Below are 17,199 nucleotides of genomic sequence, written 5' to 3' on the forward strand. Positions count from 1 at the left end.
AAGAAACTCTGAAGACCATTTTACAGAAGATTGGTTTAGCAAGGTGGAAAGAGAAGCTCATCAGTGATGTGACTTAGCCAAAAGCACTGGTTATACCTCTATATCTTGTTGCTGACACTGAAAGCCCTGGCCAGTGTTTCTGCCCCAAGGAAAGCCTGGGGAGGGGGTGGGTGATATTGTTAGGAGCTAGGCCCCAGCTCCTCATACACACAGCTCATTTGCTGTTCCTCCCAACCCCCACCTTTGTACTTCTTCCACACACATACCACAGAAAATAAGAATCTCAAGGTTGGAAAATCCCATTTTGCTTCAAATCAAGTCACTGGGTTGTCCCCATGAAATGTCTCCACAATGGGTGTGCTAGATCTTTACTCTCTGTGACACTGCCAAGACCCCCTCACCCTGCCAAAGCCCTCTGAAATGTACTCAAGAGTGGAGGGGCTGGAAGAGGGTCCTGGTATTCAGCCTCCCCTTCTGACACAAGAATTATCGTGGAACAACTTGTGTGACCTATCAACTGTTCTCTCCATCTTTAAGCCATTATCTTGTTGACTCTGTTATTGCAGTTTGGGGAGGTCTCATGGCTTCCCGGATCCTATTTCCTGAGCTTCCCTGAAGCCAAGTTCTGGCCACTGGTATGTGATGCAAGCACAGTGCCTCCTCCTGCTCCTCCAGGAAGCTTCTGCTGATTGAATGCAGACCAGATGGCGGGATCTGGGGCAGCCTTCTTGGACCACCGGAAGGAAGGGGCACAAGAGGGGAGTGGGTAACAAGATAATAGGAGCCCCTTTCCTGATGACTACAGGGCCATCGAGGCAGCCCTGGGCCTCCATTTCAGACTTCCATCTTGTCGAAGCCACCACCATTGGGGTCTCAGTCAGTCATCATTCCAATTTACTTGGGTGGCTGGGTGAGGGCGGAACACCACCTTCCAGCTGTCTGAGATTAAGCAGAACAGCAGCTAAAGCAGTAACAGCAGGTCTCCTTCAGTGGTTTGCCACAGGGAAGTGTGTAGAGGTAGCTGGGCCTTTAAGTAGCTTGCCATAGGGAAGAGGGTCCAGCATGAACTGAACTCAACTTCCATTTGTGTAGCGGTAGTGGGGCCTCAAATGGCCTGCCATGGGGAAGGGGGTCCTTCTCCACAAAAGGAGAGGAGGGCGGGTCACGTGATTAGGCGGCCTGGGTTTGCTGACGGGCGTCACGGGCAGCCTCCTACCCTCGCCTTCATGTGCCCGCTGGAGCAAACAGTTCTTTTGACAGCCTTGAGCTTTCCGGGGCAGGAACCTACTGGGGCTGCCGTCACCCTAGAAACACGGCTCTGGGCTGTGGAAACGGTGCTGCTGCGGAAGCCTCTTATCGCGGGTGGACGACGTCGTTCTGCGCCCCGCGTTCTTCTGCGGTTCCCACAGCCCGCTCCCACTTCCACCTCGGGGATCTCTGCGGGGAGGCCTCAGGTCAGCTCGGCCCTCGGGATGGCGGGAGAGCAGATCCCACCCAGGGCCTCTGAGCTCGCAGCCCCGGCACGTCCCGCCCTCGCCTCCGCTTGCGGGAGCCAGGGCGGCTCGGAGAGAAATCTTCTGGACACGGGGCCGGGAGAAGAGGAGCCGTGGGCGCCGTCACCCAGCTTCCCGGTGTCAGTCCTGTGTTTTTTTTGTTTGTTTTTCTGAGACGGGGTTTCGCTCTTTCTGCCCAGGCTGAAGTGCAACGGCGCCATCTCGGCTCGCTGCGACCGCGGCCTCCCGGGTTCAAGCGATGCTCCTGCCTCGGTCCGTGGTGTTTCTGTAAATTAGAACGGGCCTGTTCGTCACAGCCCGGGCGGCTCTCGGAGCAGCGCACAGGGGCCCCGCAGGGGGCGCGGCTTCCCGGACTCACCTCGCAGCGCCGCGCGCGGGCTTTCGGGCCGGGCCGCCAGGGGGCGGGGCATCCATGGGGGCGGGGCATCCAGGGGCCGGTTATCCAGGGGGCGGGGCCGCCCGGGGGCAGCGACGCCAGGGGGCGGGGCCGCCAGGGGGCAGCGACGCCGAACTGTGCACGCCCTTGGGGTTCTGGCTACGGGTACCCGGACCTGCCCAACAACTCTTCTCCATTCGCGACCTCCAAACCCCTACCCGGTGCCCAGGGCGCTTTCCTCCTCTCTCTCAGGCACGTCCTTGACCTCAGTTGCCACGTGCACAAGCTGGTGCCTTCCAGATCGGTCTTTCTCCACCGGAGTCTCCACCTGCAACTTTTCCTTTTCGTCCTTTGCTGGGCTAACCCCTACCCGGCCTCAGCCCTCAGCTGCCGGCTCTAACTGTGCCTCTTTGTCTTTCCCAGAACCCCAGGACCAGACAGGCTCTGCTCCCTGGGTTCCTCTCTCCTTGCTTCCCTCCTCTTCCCTCCCCTCCCCGGGGCTTCCCCATCAGTGTGGATTCCCTGACCTCACAAGGACCTGACGGTCTATGCCGGATGGAAGCAGCAAAACGGACCCTCTCACTCTTGCCTTCTCCCCAGCACCAAGGAGAGGCTCAGTAAATCCGGCTAGATAAGCAAAGTAGAAACTTGAGTGGATGGAGGAAAGAGGACGGGAGGGCGGCAGCAGGAGAAAAGTGGGGCCCACAAGGTCAGCTACTGGTCCATGAAGTTTGACGGTGAAGGACGCAGAGGAATCGAGGAACCGTGAGATAGCACCGCAGAGTGAAGGGAAGCCTGACAACACCGGGGCCAAGCCCAGCAAGTTTGAAAGTGGAAGCTAAGGAGCCCTACGGAACAAAGTTGGCGAAGGCGGTGAGGGCCGTAGAGTTGAAGGATGGGTGCTGAATCACAAAAGGCAGCGAGAAAGAAAGTAAAAGGAAGGAGGCATCTGCAGGTCTCAGTGTTGTACCTGCCCTGAACCTGTTGTCAATACGTGATTGAAGGGGAGAGGAAGAAATTGTGGTTGCTCATCTCAGGCGGCCTCAGTCTTGGGCCAGTACCAGGTTAGGTCTTCTGAGAAATGGATATTGGGAGTCAAGGGCCTGTGAAGAAATATGCTTGTTTATATATTAGTTAGGATCAACTAAATACCGTAAGAAGCAGAGCCCACATGCAAAGGCTCCACAGTATAACCTCTACCTTACTGAAATCTAATTCTTGCTCACTTGACAGTCCAGGATGAGTGTTCAGGTCAGCGGGTGGTTCCTTTCTTTTTGGTCATTCGGGCACTGCTTTGGTTTGAATGTCTGTCGCCTCCAAAACTCATCCTGAAACTTAATTGCCAATGTGGCAGTATTGAGAAATGGGCTTTTAAGAGACAATCACTGGGTCACGAGGGCTCTGTCCTCATGAATGGACTCATTATTCAGGCGTTAATGGATTAATGGATTATCACAGGAGTGGGACTGGTGGCTTCTTAAGAAGAGGAAGAGACCTGAGCTAGCACGCTGAGCCCCCTCACCATATGATGCCCTATACCACCCCGAGACCGCAGAGAGTCCCCACCAGCAAGAAGGTACTCAGCAGATGGGACCCCTTGACCTTGGACTTGACAGCCTCTAGAGCTGTAAGAAATAAATTCTTTTTATTTATAAACTGTCCAGTTTCAGGTATTCCGTTATAAGCAACAGAAAACAAAGTAAGATAGGCACCTAGGCTTTGCCATCCCCTAATGTCCTAAGAAAGGGGAAAGAAAATGGAGGAGCATGAAGAGGACATTCCCATGGACCTAGCATGGCAGCAACAGATAGTTCTGCTCACCTTCCTTTGGAGAGACGGTCACGCAGCCTCACCCAACTGCAAAGAAGGCTGGAAAGTGTAGTCTACTTATGTGCCCACAGATAGGGAAATACAGAGACTAGCAGGTAGGTAGTGTGTCTTCACCACTGTGGTAGACAGAATAACGGCCCCCAAAAGATGTCTACATCCTACTCCCTGGACCCTGCGAATATGTATTACATGGCAGACGGAACTTTATGGAGGTTCAGGATCTTGGAATGTTATTCTGGATTATCCCAGAGAGCCCAGTGTAATTACAAGGGTCCTCGTAGGTGAACGAAGGAGGCAGGAGAGTCAGTTTCAGGGTGATGCAGTATGAGAAAGGCTTGACCCACTGCTGGCTTTGAAGATGCGGGTGGGAGGATAAGCCAAGGGATGTAGGCAGTCTGTAGAAAAGACAAGGAAGGGGTTTGCTTCTAGAACCTCCATAAAAACACAACTCCTAGGCCAGGTGTGGTGGCTCACGCCTGTAATTCCAGCACTTTGGGAGGCTGAGGTGGACAGATCACCTGAGGTCAGGAGTTCGAGACCAGCCTGGCCAATGCGGTGAAACCCTGTCTCAACTAAAAATACAAAAATTAGCTGGGCATGGTGGTGCACGCCTGTAATCCCAGCTACTCAGGAGGCTGAGGCAGGAGAATCGCCTGAACCTGGGAGGCAGAGGTTGCAGTGAGCTGAGATCACACCATTGCACTCCAGCCTGGGTGACAGAGCAAAACCTCATCTCAAAGCAAAAAACAAAAAACATAACTCTTGCTGGTTCCTTGATTTCAGCCCAGTGAGATTCATTTCTAGTTTATTTTTTTCTTTGAGACAGTCTTGTTCTGTCACCCAGGCTGGAGTGCAGTGGCATAATCATGGCTCACTGTAGCCTCAACCTTCCTGGGCTCAAGTGATCCTTCCACCTCAGCCTCCCAGGTAGCTGGGACTACAGGCGTGCACCACCATGCCCGGCTAATTTTTGGATTTTTTGTAGAGATGGGGTTTCACTATGTTGCCCAGGCTGGTCTGAAACTCCTGTGCCCAGGCAATCCTCCTGCCTTGGACTCCCAAAGTTCTGAGATTACAGGCATGAGCCACTGCACCTGGGCTTCCATTTCTGATTTCCAAAACTCTAGGATAATAAATTTACATTGTCTTAAGCCACCAAATTGTAGTAATCTGTTACAGCAGCAATAAGAAATGAATACAGTCATGCTTGATAATTCCTTTATCAAAAGCTACCTATTGGTGTTAGGAAGTCTTGTTTTAAATTTGAAGACAGTGTTTTCACTTTCTATCTTGTGCACTGACTACCTCATGACCCCTTAGGTACCAGTCAGGACTGGCAGACTTTAATGTGGAGAACTTCTGAAACAGCAGTTCTCAAAATGTTATCTGCATCACCCAGGAACTTGTAACCATGCAAATTATCAGCCACCCAGACTTACTGGATCATAAACTGTGGGGCCCAGCAGCCTGTGTTTTAACAAGCCCTTCAGGTGATTCTGACACTTGCTTAAGTTTGAGAACCGCTGTTCTAGGAGCTGGTCCTGCAGGGAAAGGGTGGCCTCTCAGTACAGGTTCCAGTGTGGCTGGGGGTGGGGGTTAAGGTGAGGGTTTGGTTGTTGTGTCTGGCAATCAGCCAGGCTCCAAAGGGGCTGTTTACAAGGCTGCACTTTCCATGTTCTGGTCAGCAGTCTCATGGTTCATTCCATGTTACGAATGGACTGTCACCCTAAAATTAATGTTGAAATCTATTTCCCGGTGTGATAGTATTTAGAGGTGGGGCCTTTGGGAGGTAATTAGTTCATGAGAGTGGAACCCTCATGAATGGAATGACTGCCTAAGAGAACAGAGATGGCTCACGCCTGTAATCCCAGCACTTTGGGAGGCTGAGGCAGGCAGATCATGAGATCAGATCGAGACCATCCTGGCTAACATGGTGAAACCCGTCTCCACTAAAAATACAAAAAATTAACCGGGCGTCACAGTGGGTGCCTGCAGTCCCAGCTACTTGGGAGGCTGAGGCAGGAGAATGGTGTGAACCCGGGAGGCGGAGCTTTCAGTGAGCCGAGATCACGCTACTGCACTCCAGTCTGGGCGACAGAGTGAGACTCCGTCTCAAAAAAAAAAAAAAAAAAAAAAAAAAAAAAAAAAAAAAGAGTTAGCTTGCTGATTTTCTGCCATGTGAGGATACAGTAAGAAGGCAGCCATCTGTACCTTCTAAGAGGACCCTCACCATAACCTGACCATGCTGGCACCACAGTCTCAGACTTCTAACCCCCAGAACTGAGAAATAAATTTCTCCACAGCTCTATGACATGGTGTTTTTTTTTTTTTTTTTTTTGAGATAGAGTCTCGCTCTGTTGCCCAGGCTGGAGTGCAGTGGCGCGATCTTGGCTCACTGCAACCTCTGCCTCCCGGGTTCAAGCGATTCTCCTGCCTCAGCCTCCTGAGTAGCTGCGATTACAGGTGCCCACCAGCACACCTGGCTTTGTATTTTTAGTAGAGACGGGGTTTCACCATGTTGGCCAAGCTGGTTTTGAACTCCTGACCTTGTGATCCACCTGCCTAGGTTTCCCAAAGTACTGGGATTACAGGCATGAGCCACTGCACCCGGCTGACATGGTATCTGTTATAGCAACCCAAGCTAAGACGCTCCATGTTATGGACTGAATGCTTGTGTGCCCCCAAAGTTTCTATGTTGAGATTCTAACCCCATTGTGATGGTAATAGGAAGTGGGAACTTTGGGAGATAATTAGGCCATGATAGTAGAGCCCTCTTGAGTGGGATTAGTGGCTGTCTTAGTCCATTTTGTGCTGCTGTAACAGAATACCTGAGACTGGGTAATTTATAAAGAACAGATATTTGTTCTCTCACAGCTGTTGCATTGGGGGTTGATGGATAGACTTATTTATGTATTGACTGACTGACTGATTGATGGTGCCTTGTTCTGTTGCCTAGGCTGGAGTATAGTGGCAGGATCATAGATCACTGCAGCCTCAAACTCCTGGGCTCAAGCAATCCTCCCACCTCCGCCTCCATGTAGCTGGTGGGGATCAAGTTTCTAACACGTGAATCTTGGGAGACACATTCAGACCATCGCAGTGGCCTTATACAAAGACACACAAGAGCTTGCCCTCTGCCATGTGCGTATACCACAAGAAGACTGGCATCAGCAAACCAGAAAGCAGGTGGACCCTCAGCAGACACCAAATGCTCCTGCACCTTGATCGTGGACTTGCCAGCCTTCAGAACAGTAAGAAAGAAATGTGTGTTTAAGCCGCCCAGTCTATGGTAATTTGTTTTAGCAGCCCACTAAGAGACCCCAAGATACTTTAAAACTCATCAGCACCTGCTTTCTGCATCTGGACCCTGATCTTCTGGTGGGTTTACCAGTTACTTGTAGAGTGTCCCGGTGATAGTTTTAGATGTCAACTTGACAGGATTGAGGGATGCCTAGATGGCTGGGGAAGCACTCTTTCTGGGAAGGACCATGTTTTTGGAGGAGACTATTGTATGGGTGAATTTCAGAGGAAACATTCAGGTCATGGCAGTGGCATTACAAAAACACACACAAAAGCTTGCGCTCTCTCTCTGCCATGTGAGACTACCACACACAGACTGCCATCTGCAAACCAGAAGCAGGTGGGCTCTCCTAAGACACCAGATCTGCCTGCACCTTGATCTTGGACTTGCCAGCCTTGAGAACTCTAAGAAAGAATTGGTAGCATGGTCTAAGTTGGCAGGCCTGAGAAATAAGGAAGCACATGGTGGAAGTAAGTTCAAGGATAAAGACTTGAGAATGCCTACTCAGTGGACAGAGTCGGGAAGATCAACCCTCAATGTAGGCAGGTACTATCCAATCACCTACGGGCCCAGATGGAACACAAAGGGGGAAGAAGGGTGAATTCTTTCAGAGCTGTGACATCCTTCTCCTCATGCCCTTGTACCACAGAACTCCAGCTTCTTTGGCCTTTGGACTCTGACACTTGCACCAGTGGCCCTCTGGGGCTTGCAAGCCTTTAGCCTTGAACTTAGTTATACCATGTGCTTCCTTGTTTCTCAGGCCTTCCAACTTGGATCGGGCCATGCCACCAGCTTCTCTGATTCTCCAGCTTGCAGATGGCATATTGTGAGGCGTCTCAGCCACCATAATTGTATGAGCCAATTCCCATAAATCCCCACTCATCCATCTCTCTCTTTCTCTCCTGTTAGTTCTGTCTCTCTGGAGAAACTTTACTAATACAGCTGTTAATATTTACAGCTGCTTCATGGAGGACATTCGTTCTCAACCCCATCACACACAGGTAAGACCTAAAGCATAAATGGTATCCCTGGCATCTCCAAACAGCGTTTCTTCATGGAGAATGGGATTTGCCCTGCTCTTTTGGTGGCAGAGTGTGGTCGCCAAAACTGCTCTGCAGGCAGACCGCCCCGGGTCTGGGTCTGACCCTGACATTTGATAACTATGACTTTGGTCTTAAGCAATTTTCTTCCTCTGTGGATTGATATTTGGATATCAATGTGGATAATAATTTCTCACCAAGGTAACTGTTGTGAGGTAAAATGAGTTAACATAAGTAAAACCTAGCACATGCAAACCATCCGAAATGGTTAATACTTATTATTAGCATTTGAAAAAATAAATGTTTTTGACAATAAATTTCTTGTACAGTTGTCCTCAGCCAGTTTCAACTGAGCCGATCATTTATGTGACACTTTCATTACCAAATTGATGTTCTGACCCCAGTTTCAAGTGCAGTATGAAACTTTGAAATTCTAAAAAAAAAAAAAAAATTAAGGTTCTTTGGCTCTTGCAGCCTGTATTAATTTCCTACGGCAGCTGTAACAAAGTAGTCACATACCACATAACATTTCAGTCAGCAGTGGGCTGCGTTTTTGACAGTAGTCCATACAATTATAACACCATTATTTTTTACTGTACCTTTTCTATGTTTAGACACACAACTACTTATTGTTACAGTTGCCTACAGTATTCAGGGCACAGTCACATGCTGTACTGGTTTGCAGCCTCACAGCAGTAGGCCATGCCAGGCAGCCTAGCTGTGTATCAGGCTCTCCTAACTAGGTTTGTGCACTCTATGATGTTCACACAATGGCCTAATGATGCATTTCTCAGAACGTATCCACGTTGTTAAGTGACCTATGACTATTCATTCTACAAACTGAGAAGCTTAAGTAACAGAAATTTATTTTCTCACAGACTTGGCAGACAGAAGCCTGAAATCAAGTTGTTAGCAGGGCCGTCGCCCTCTGAAGGCTCTAGAGGCAAATCTTTTCTTGCCTCTTGCAGCTTCTGGTGGCTCCCAGCAATCCCTGACATTCTTTTCCTTGTAGTAACACAACTCCAATCCCTACCTCAGTCTTTACACGGTGTAAACCCCTGTGTCTCTAAATCTCTCACTCTGCATAAGGACAAGTCTTTGCATTCAGGGCCCCTCAAATCCAGTGTGACCTTAATTTGATTACCTTTGTAAAGATGCAATTTCCAAATGAGGTCACATTCGTATGTACTGGGGGTTAGGACTTGAACATATATTTTTAGGGGGCACAAGTGAACCCACATCAGAGGTCAAGCCACAAAGCAGCCTACATGGCGAAACCCGTTTTTTCATGAACATGTAAACTGAAGTAAGGGCCACGCTGCCTTGGAAAGCATTCTGTGTTGTCATTCCAGAGCCACGGGGGCTGGATGGTGACAACAGAGGTGGGCTGCAGACCTATGGGCTACTCTTTGCAGAGGCAATGAGTAGGGACTGCCACAGCATTCAATTAATTTCCTGTAAGAATACATTTTATTCAAGTTGATAAAAAAGCTATACTTATTAACATTGCATAACATTCCTGTGCTATCAAATGAGAATCTCCAGAAATGAATCTGAATAGCTATAAAACCTATATTTTTCTGCAGATACATGTGTGGCCACCTGAGAGCCAGGTCCTTCAGTGTCCACAGACATAGCCCTGCCACCTACCACCTGCTTCCCAGAGCAGATGAAGCTTCTGCCAACTCAGGCTTATCCCAGTCTCTATTTCAGGCCATCGACTGGATGAAGAATTAATTTAACAAGCATGAAACAGCTTGCAAAACATTGGTGAGTGGCTGAGGGCCACGAAACGAGACCCCCGTGTGGCCCGTCTTTGAAGATGAATCCAACAGCAGTGACTCTCCCTGTGTCCTCCCCCCATCTTGTTTTCTGCTTTTCCATACAATGGCTTATTCACTGCATGTGACATCATCACTGGCACTATGTTGATCTATCAAATTTCCTGTTTTGTGGGTTTGTTTTGGATTAAAGGTCTACTGATCTGAGCTTTGAGCTGTAAGGCTTGACTGTGAGCACAAACTGAAGAGTGTGGTACCTCACACTGCGTAGGAAGCTGAATGACAGGTGTTGGCAGTGAGGGGTGGGGAAAGCTGTCAGGTAGCAAACAGCTGTTTTTTAGGCTAACCGTTGAAGGGAAGCTCCTAATCACTGAGTTAACTTTTAGCAGAGATTAACTCAGTCCATCTATTGGGATGTGAAGGATTTTAGCATACAGGTATGTTAATTCAGAGGCTCTGGAATGCATAACAATTTCCCCCATTGAAATTTATGATAATTAAGTGTTCAACTTACTGGAATTTTCCCCACAAGACTCTTCTGGGATGAATTTGCCTTGGGGAGAAGACTCCATAATTGAAAATCTGCATCCAGGCCTTCAAGAAGCAGCATAATTCCAACAGTCTGTTTTTCAGTTTCTGTCAAATGTCTGGCTTCTCTCGAAGGGATGTTTGGGATGGTGCTCATGAGTAGGGACGGCCACTCTCCTCTGAGCCTCCACCCTCCTGAACCTCCACCCCTGAGCCTCCACCCTCCTGAGCCTCCACCCTCCTGAACCTCCACCACCCTCTGAGCCTCCACCCCCCTGAGTCTCCACCCCCCTGAACCTCCATCCCCCTGAGCCTCCACCCCCTGAACCTCCACCCCCCCTGAACCTCCACCCTCCTGAGCCTCTACCCTCCTGAACCTCCACCCCCCTGAGCCTCCACCCTCCTGAGCCTCCACCCCCGAGTCTCCACCCTCCTGAACCTCCACCACCCTGAGCCTCCACCCTCCTGAACTTCCTGTTTCAGCTGATGCACCTTCAAGCACAAGGTCCTGTTCCTGGGCTCTGTTAAAGCTTCCCTCAAGAAAAAAACCTTACATTTGCCAATGAACTTGATGTAAAGTTGTGAAGAATATTTACTCTCCTTTAAACATTTATTGAAGCTAGGAATAAACTTAACTGGACCTATGTATAGAAAATCTTAAATTTCTACTAAGAGGTAAAAAAAAGAATTCTCTTCCCTTCCTTAACAATTCAGCTCCCATTACACAAAAACAAACAAGATGGGATTCTGTTGTGAGGGGACAGAGCTTCAGTGTCCCGAAGCTAGGTGTTGGAGCCCAAGCAGGGTGAGGACAGAGTCAAGGAGGCCCATGTGGTGGTGGGGCATGGCCTGGCATAGGTCTCAGTGCCCAAGCAAGGTGAAGAGGGGACCATGCAGGGAGTGAGGGTGTCACTGCCAAGCGAGGTGAGTAGGGCCCGTAATTTTGAAAAGTCATGAAAGCTGAGGAAGGGCTGAGGCACTATTCTAGATTGAAGGAGACTAAAAAGACGCAAACACTAACAATGCACAATTCTAAACTGAAATCTTTGCTCTAAAGGACATTAGGACAATGAAAGAAACTTGGATGGGGTCTGAGCATTAGGTAGTAGTAATGCATTGATGTTGATTCCCTAATCTTCATGGTTGTATGCTGATGATGCAGAAGGTTCTTGTAGGAAATACACCTTCAAAAGTATTCTGAGGTGATGGGGCATCATATCAGCGGCTTATTCTCAAATGGTTCAGGAAGAAAAAACTTTTATACTACTTTGGCAAGGTTAGATTGTTTCAAAATACAATTTTTTAAAAAGCAGCATTTGTCAACCATCAGTTGGTAAAAGGTGAAAAATGTTGATAATACCTAGTGTTTGTGAAGGTGTGGAGAAACAAAGTTTCATACACTATTGTCAAAAGTATAAATTGTTACAATATTTTTGGAGAGCAATTTTCCAATATCTAGCAAAAATTTAAAAGCAAATCTTAACTCAGCAATTTTGCCTTTAGAAATGTATTTGTAGAATAACATACAGGATAGAAAAATGTATTTTACTGCAACACTGTTGATACTAACAAAAACTGAAAACCACTAAAACATTTATCATTAGGGGGTTAAGTAAAGTATGATATAACTATACAATGAGTTTACTAGGAAACCCTTAGAAAGAATGCAGAAAGATGTTGACTTTTACAGAAAGGTGAGCTACTGTCTAAACGCAAATGTGCCAATATCATGTATATATAGTAAGCTTCCTTTTGTTAAAAATCAAAAGCATATGTTTAGAAGCAAAAGCACTCATGTAAAGGCCTGGTATAGAGCAGTGGCTAAAAACAGTGCCAAGGTACTGCCTCAACTTCCTCTCACATGCTGCCATGGTGATACTGTGCTGGTTCAGGAACCATGACAGCCTGTTTGTATGAATTCCTTAAAGTGTGAAGGCACAAATTACTTAGTTTCTTTCATAAGTCACCTAATCCCTTAGTTTAAAATGGTTGTGTTCATGGAATACTATGCAGCCATAAAAAAAGGATATCACATCCTTTGTAGAAACATGAGTGGAGCTGGAGGCCATTATCCTAACAGAACTAATGCAGCAACAGAAAACCAAATACTGCATGTTCTCACTTACAAGTGGGAGCTAAACAATGAGAACACATGGACACAAAGAGGGGAACAACAGACACTGGGGCCTGCTTGAGGGTGGAGGGCAGGAGAAGGAAGAGAATCAGAAAAAATACCTATTGGGTACTGTGCTTATTACCTGGGTGATGAAACAGTCAACACCAAACCCCTGTGATGCACAGTTTACCTATGTAACAAACCTGCCCATGTACTCCTGAACCTAAAATAAAAGTTACAATAAATAAAAAGTAAAATGGTTGTGTACTGACAAGAAATAAATGTTCCAGACCTGGTTGGCTCCTACCCCCCTTAAGAACTCCCAGCACCAAGGACAGCTTCACAGTGAATTTGTTTTTTCTCTGCCCCATTCACCATTTTCCTTCTGATAAGATTTTGAATCCCTGGTTAATTAATGAAGAACTAACCTTACAATGGGTATATGCTTGTGGTCCCTTTGCACCAGCCCCAGCCCACCTAAAATACTACAGCTGTGGGACTGCCTAAAGAATGTCAGGAAGGCAAGAGAGGTGAGCTGAGGGTCCCCAGGTGGAGGCCTCCACAGTAAGTGCCACAAGGTCACTGGGTCATCAAGGGCATGTTCTGTGAAGATGTTCTAGCCATGGTGTTTGTCCACTGTCCCGTGTGCCTGACTGTTTAGACACAGTGGACAGTGGTCTTAGCCAACGCCTAGTGTGTTCAGGGGCAGATCCCTGGCTTCTCCTAAATGCACTGGCTATGAAAAGGGGCAGTCAGCTTCAGAGGGAGTTGAGGAGCTGGGGATTGGGAAGGCTTTGAAGATGCCCCTCAAAGCCCCACTGGATGTCAATCAGCCGGTTTCCAGACAAGATAAACTAGATAACTTGCAGGATTCTAGGTGTGGGTAGATATGAGAATGGAATTGGGAAATGTAACTCTTCCCATAGAAGTAGCTAAAACGGCCGGGCACGGTGGCTCATGCCTGTAATCTCAGCACTTTGGGAGGCCCAGGTGGGTGGATCATAAGGTCAGGAGTTCTATAACAGCCTGGCCAACACGGTGAAACCCCATCTCTACTAAAAATACAAAAATTAGCCGGGCGTGGTGGCGGGCTCCTGTAATCCCAGCTACTCAGGAGGCTGAGGCAGGAGAATCGCTTGAACCCAGGAGGCGGAGGTTGCAGTGAGCCAAGATCGCGCCACTGCACTCCAGCCTGGGCAACAGAGCAAGAATCCGCTTCAAAAAAAAAAAAAAGTAGCTAAAACAATTTGTGTGTGTGTGTTGGGGTGGGGGAGGAAGGTGTTAAGATCACAGGAATAATAAAAATGTTAGTATAGTATTGCTATCACAGTATTTCTGTTGTTACATGCTCGAGTCAATCTTTGCTTTTAGAGGAAAAAAGCATCCTGAAAAAGAAGCTGGAACCTGGAACTCCATGATTTGTGCTCACTGAGGGTTTTTTGGTTTTTGTTTCAATGGTATATTCTGAGGACAGGGTCTAATAAATAACTTCTTAGTTATTCAAATGACTTCTGAATGAAAAATAAAAAATACTGAATTGAAATGACCCCAAAATGTGTTAACTATTAGCAAATAGCTAACCTCTTGTCTTGTATCCTAGATATTGTTTTGTGGAAGGAAATGAACTTGCCAGATGAGACCAACTGAAATAAAATGGAAAGCATGGCAGTGTGCCATACACACACACACACACACACACACACACACACACACACACACACACGAACTTGCCAGATGAGACCAACTGAAATAAAATGGAAAGCATGGCAGTGTGCCATACACACACACACACACACACACTCTTTACTAAGGCCAGGAACTTGAGGGGAGGATTTTCTTCTTTCCCAGTTTGGATTCACTTTAGAATCTTGGGTTTAGACAACAACTTCTATAGTTCTTGAACCAAGTTCCCTTTTATTGAAAGTTAACAAAATACAAAGAGGGGCTGTGGGCTGTGAAAGGATTCTGTAGAAAATTCTAAGGCCCAGGTTAAGAGCATGCAGACAGCAGTGTATCAGTCAGATTCTAACCTGAAAATCAGAAACCACTCAAGTATTCAGATGGAAGAAATCTAATGCAGAGAATAGGTGACACACTCAGGGTCAACATCAGAGAAAGCACTGCCACAGATGCTATCAGACACAGCTTTTAAACTAATAATGTTACTATGTTCAAGGAAAATAAAGTTACATTTGAGAATCTGGCATACTATGAAAAAGGAAGAAGGTTCAGTGCCGTGGCTTATGCCTGTAATCTAGAGCTTTGGGAAGCTGGGGTGAGCAGATGACTTGAGGTCAGGTGCTTGAGACCAGCCTGGCCAACATGGCACAACCCCTCTCTACTAAAAATACAAAAATTAGCCAGGCGTGGTGGTGCACACCTGTAATCCCAGCTACATGGGAGGCATGATAATTGCTTTAACCCAGGAGGCAGAGGTTGCTGTGAGCCAAGATTTCACCACTGTACTCCAACCTGGGTGACATGGCAATACTCCATCTCCAGAAAAAAGGAAGCAAATGAAAAGTCTATAACTGAGAAACAGAAAAACTTAAATTGAGCACTCAGCAGGTACAGTCAAGCCAGATTACATAGCTAAAGAGAAACTTAGTGAACTGGAAGGTAAATTAGATCCAGAATGAAGCCTGGGTAAAGGAGTAGGGGACAAAAGGATGAAAAAGAGGCACAGGAGACACAGTGAGAAGGCTTTATTTGGAGTCCTAGAAAAAAATGAAAAAAAGAATGGTACAGAGCTAATATCTGAGGACACAATGGCTGAGAATTTATCAAAACTCATGAAAGACAAATACATACATTTAAAAGCCCAGAGAATACAAAAAAAAAAAAAAAAAAAAAAAAAGATTACTTTTAAAAAATCCACACCAAAATAAAACACAGTGAAACTGGAATAAACTGAAGATTAAAAAAATCTTAAAAGAAGCTATTTTAAAAAGAATACATTAAACTGGCAAATGAACAGCCAGAGTGGAAATCACAGTTTAGTGGCTTAAGCATCCAATGCAACAAAAGAACATGAGGTCTAACCTAGAATTCCATTCCTACAAAAAATCTCTTTTAAGAATGAAGCTATTTTTAGGCAAATAAAAATTGTGAAGTTTACCTCTACCAGGACAGTGTTCTAAACAAAGTTTTTTTAGAGAGAAGGAAAATGTCCCCAAATAAAAAATTGCAGAGGTGGAGAAGAATGAAAGGAAATGAAAAAGTTGGGCAAGGTGGCTCATGCCTGTAATTCCAGCACTTTGGGAGGCCAAGGCGGGTGGATCACCTGAGGTAAGGAGTTCGAGACCAGCCTGGCCAACACAGTGAAATCCCGTCTCTACTAAAAATATAACAATTCGCCGGGTGTGGTGGTGTGTGCCTACAGTGCCAACTACTGGGGAGGTTGAGGCAGGAGAATTGCTTGAATCTGGGAGGTGAACACTGCAGTGAGCAATGTCCGAGATTTTGCCACTGCACTCTAGCCTGAGTGACAAAGCAAGACTCTCTATCCAAAGAAAAAAAAAAAAGAAAATGAAAGTAATTAAAATAGTAAAAATGTAGATAAATCTAAAATAAACATTTGGTATAGAAAACAATCATAACATTTTAATATCTATCTATTTATCTATAATTAAAATTAACCAAAACAATAGCATATAGGATGGAAGGTAAATTAAGTTGAAGTATTCTAAGAACCTTGCATTGTCTAGGATGAAGATAAAAGTATCAATTAACATTGGGTTTTGATAAGAATCCACCTTTTAATTCCTAGGCCACTAAGAGAAAAAGTACGTAACTTCCAAACCAAAAGATGGAAATATAGAGTATGAATAGAATCATTCTAATCTAATCCAAATGAAGGCAATAGAAGAGATAACACAATTTAGGTCATGTGGAGTAAATGGAAAGCAGTGAATAAGATTTAAACCCAAATCCTTCAGTAACTATATATTAAAGTGCTAAATGATCCTGTTAAAATAAGTTATCAGACTGGATTAAAACAACAACTATATGCTATTTCCAAGAGGTACATCTAAAACATAAAAATACAGAAAGGTTGAAAGTAAAAGGAAGAAAAGAGAAATGCCACATAACAGTAACCAAAAAGGAAGCTGATGTTATTAATACCAGAAAAAAAGGAGACTTTTAGTAAAAGGCATTACTAGAGATACAAGGTTTACTTCATAAAATTTCAATTCATGTAACAATTTTATATTTGTGTGGCCTCAAATATATAAAGCAAAATTCACAGAACTATATCTAAGTAGGGATAACTCAACAATTGTCTCATTAATAGAACAAGCAAATAAAACTTCTTAATTAAGAGCAGAGAAGATCTGAACAACGTATTACAAACAATGTAATGGCTTTATGTAGACGACTGCATGCAGCATCTGCAGAACATGCACTTTTTTCAAGTGCCCACAAACCTTCACTAAGGTTAAACATGTGCTGGGCCATAAAGCAAATCTCAACACATTTCAAAGGAGAGCAGTCAGATGGAGCATGTTTTGTAACCACAATAACAAAAATATAACTAGGAAATTCCCATGTTTGGAAGTTAAAAAATACTCTTCTAAATAACCCATGGAATCTGTTGTGATTTCCCAATTTTCATTCCTGACTTTTTTTGTGCTTTTCTTTTTCAATCACATCAGAGGTTTACCAATTTTCAGTCTTTTCAAAGTCCCAACCTTGACTTTGTTGGTCTTCTTT

General features: G+C 45.8%; 1 protein-coding gene across 1 annotated transcript; it reads left to right on the top strand.

Annotated features, from left to right (window-relative positions):
* The first annotated feature begins 704 nt into the window (after positions 1-704).
* LOC107130132 (uncharacterized) lies at positions 705-10,047 on the top strand. The gene is made up of 6 exons (XM_073993210.1): positions 705-762; positions 1,093-1,454; positions 1,694-3,815; positions 6,677-6,971; positions 7,931-8,022; positions 9,648-10,047. Exons 1-3 carry the CDS (start codon positions 705-707, stop codon positions 2,288-2,290), a joined length of 1,017 nt encoding a protein of 338 aa, XP_073849311.1. The 3' UTR covers positions 2,291-3,815; positions 6,677-6,971; positions 7,931-8,022; positions 9,648-10,047.
* Positions 10,048-17,199: the final 7,152 nt, after the last annotated feature.

Source organism: Macaca fascicularis, chromosome 6, assembly GCF_037993035.2.
Source record: "Macaca fascicularis isolate 582-1 chromosome 6, T2T-MFA8v1.1".
Lineage (NCBI taxonomy): Eukaryota > Metazoa > Chordata > Mammalia > Primates > Cercopithecidae > Macaca > Macaca fascicularis.

Bases quoted from the DNA above. Each gene is read 5' to 3' on its own strand.
- LOC107130132 (XM_073993210.1), top strand. From the start codon at position 705: ATGGCGGGATCTGGGGCAGCCTTCTTGGACCACCGGAAGGAAGGGGCA. The intron at 763-1,092 runs GTGGGTAACAAG...CCATTTGTGTAG, and splicing joins GGAAGGGGCACAAGAGGGGA to CGGTAGTGGGGCCTCAAATG. The intron at 1,455-1,693 runs GTCAGCTCGGCC...CTTTCTGCCCAG, and splicing joins TCTCTGCGGGGAGGCCTCAG to GCTGAAGTGCAACGGCGCCA.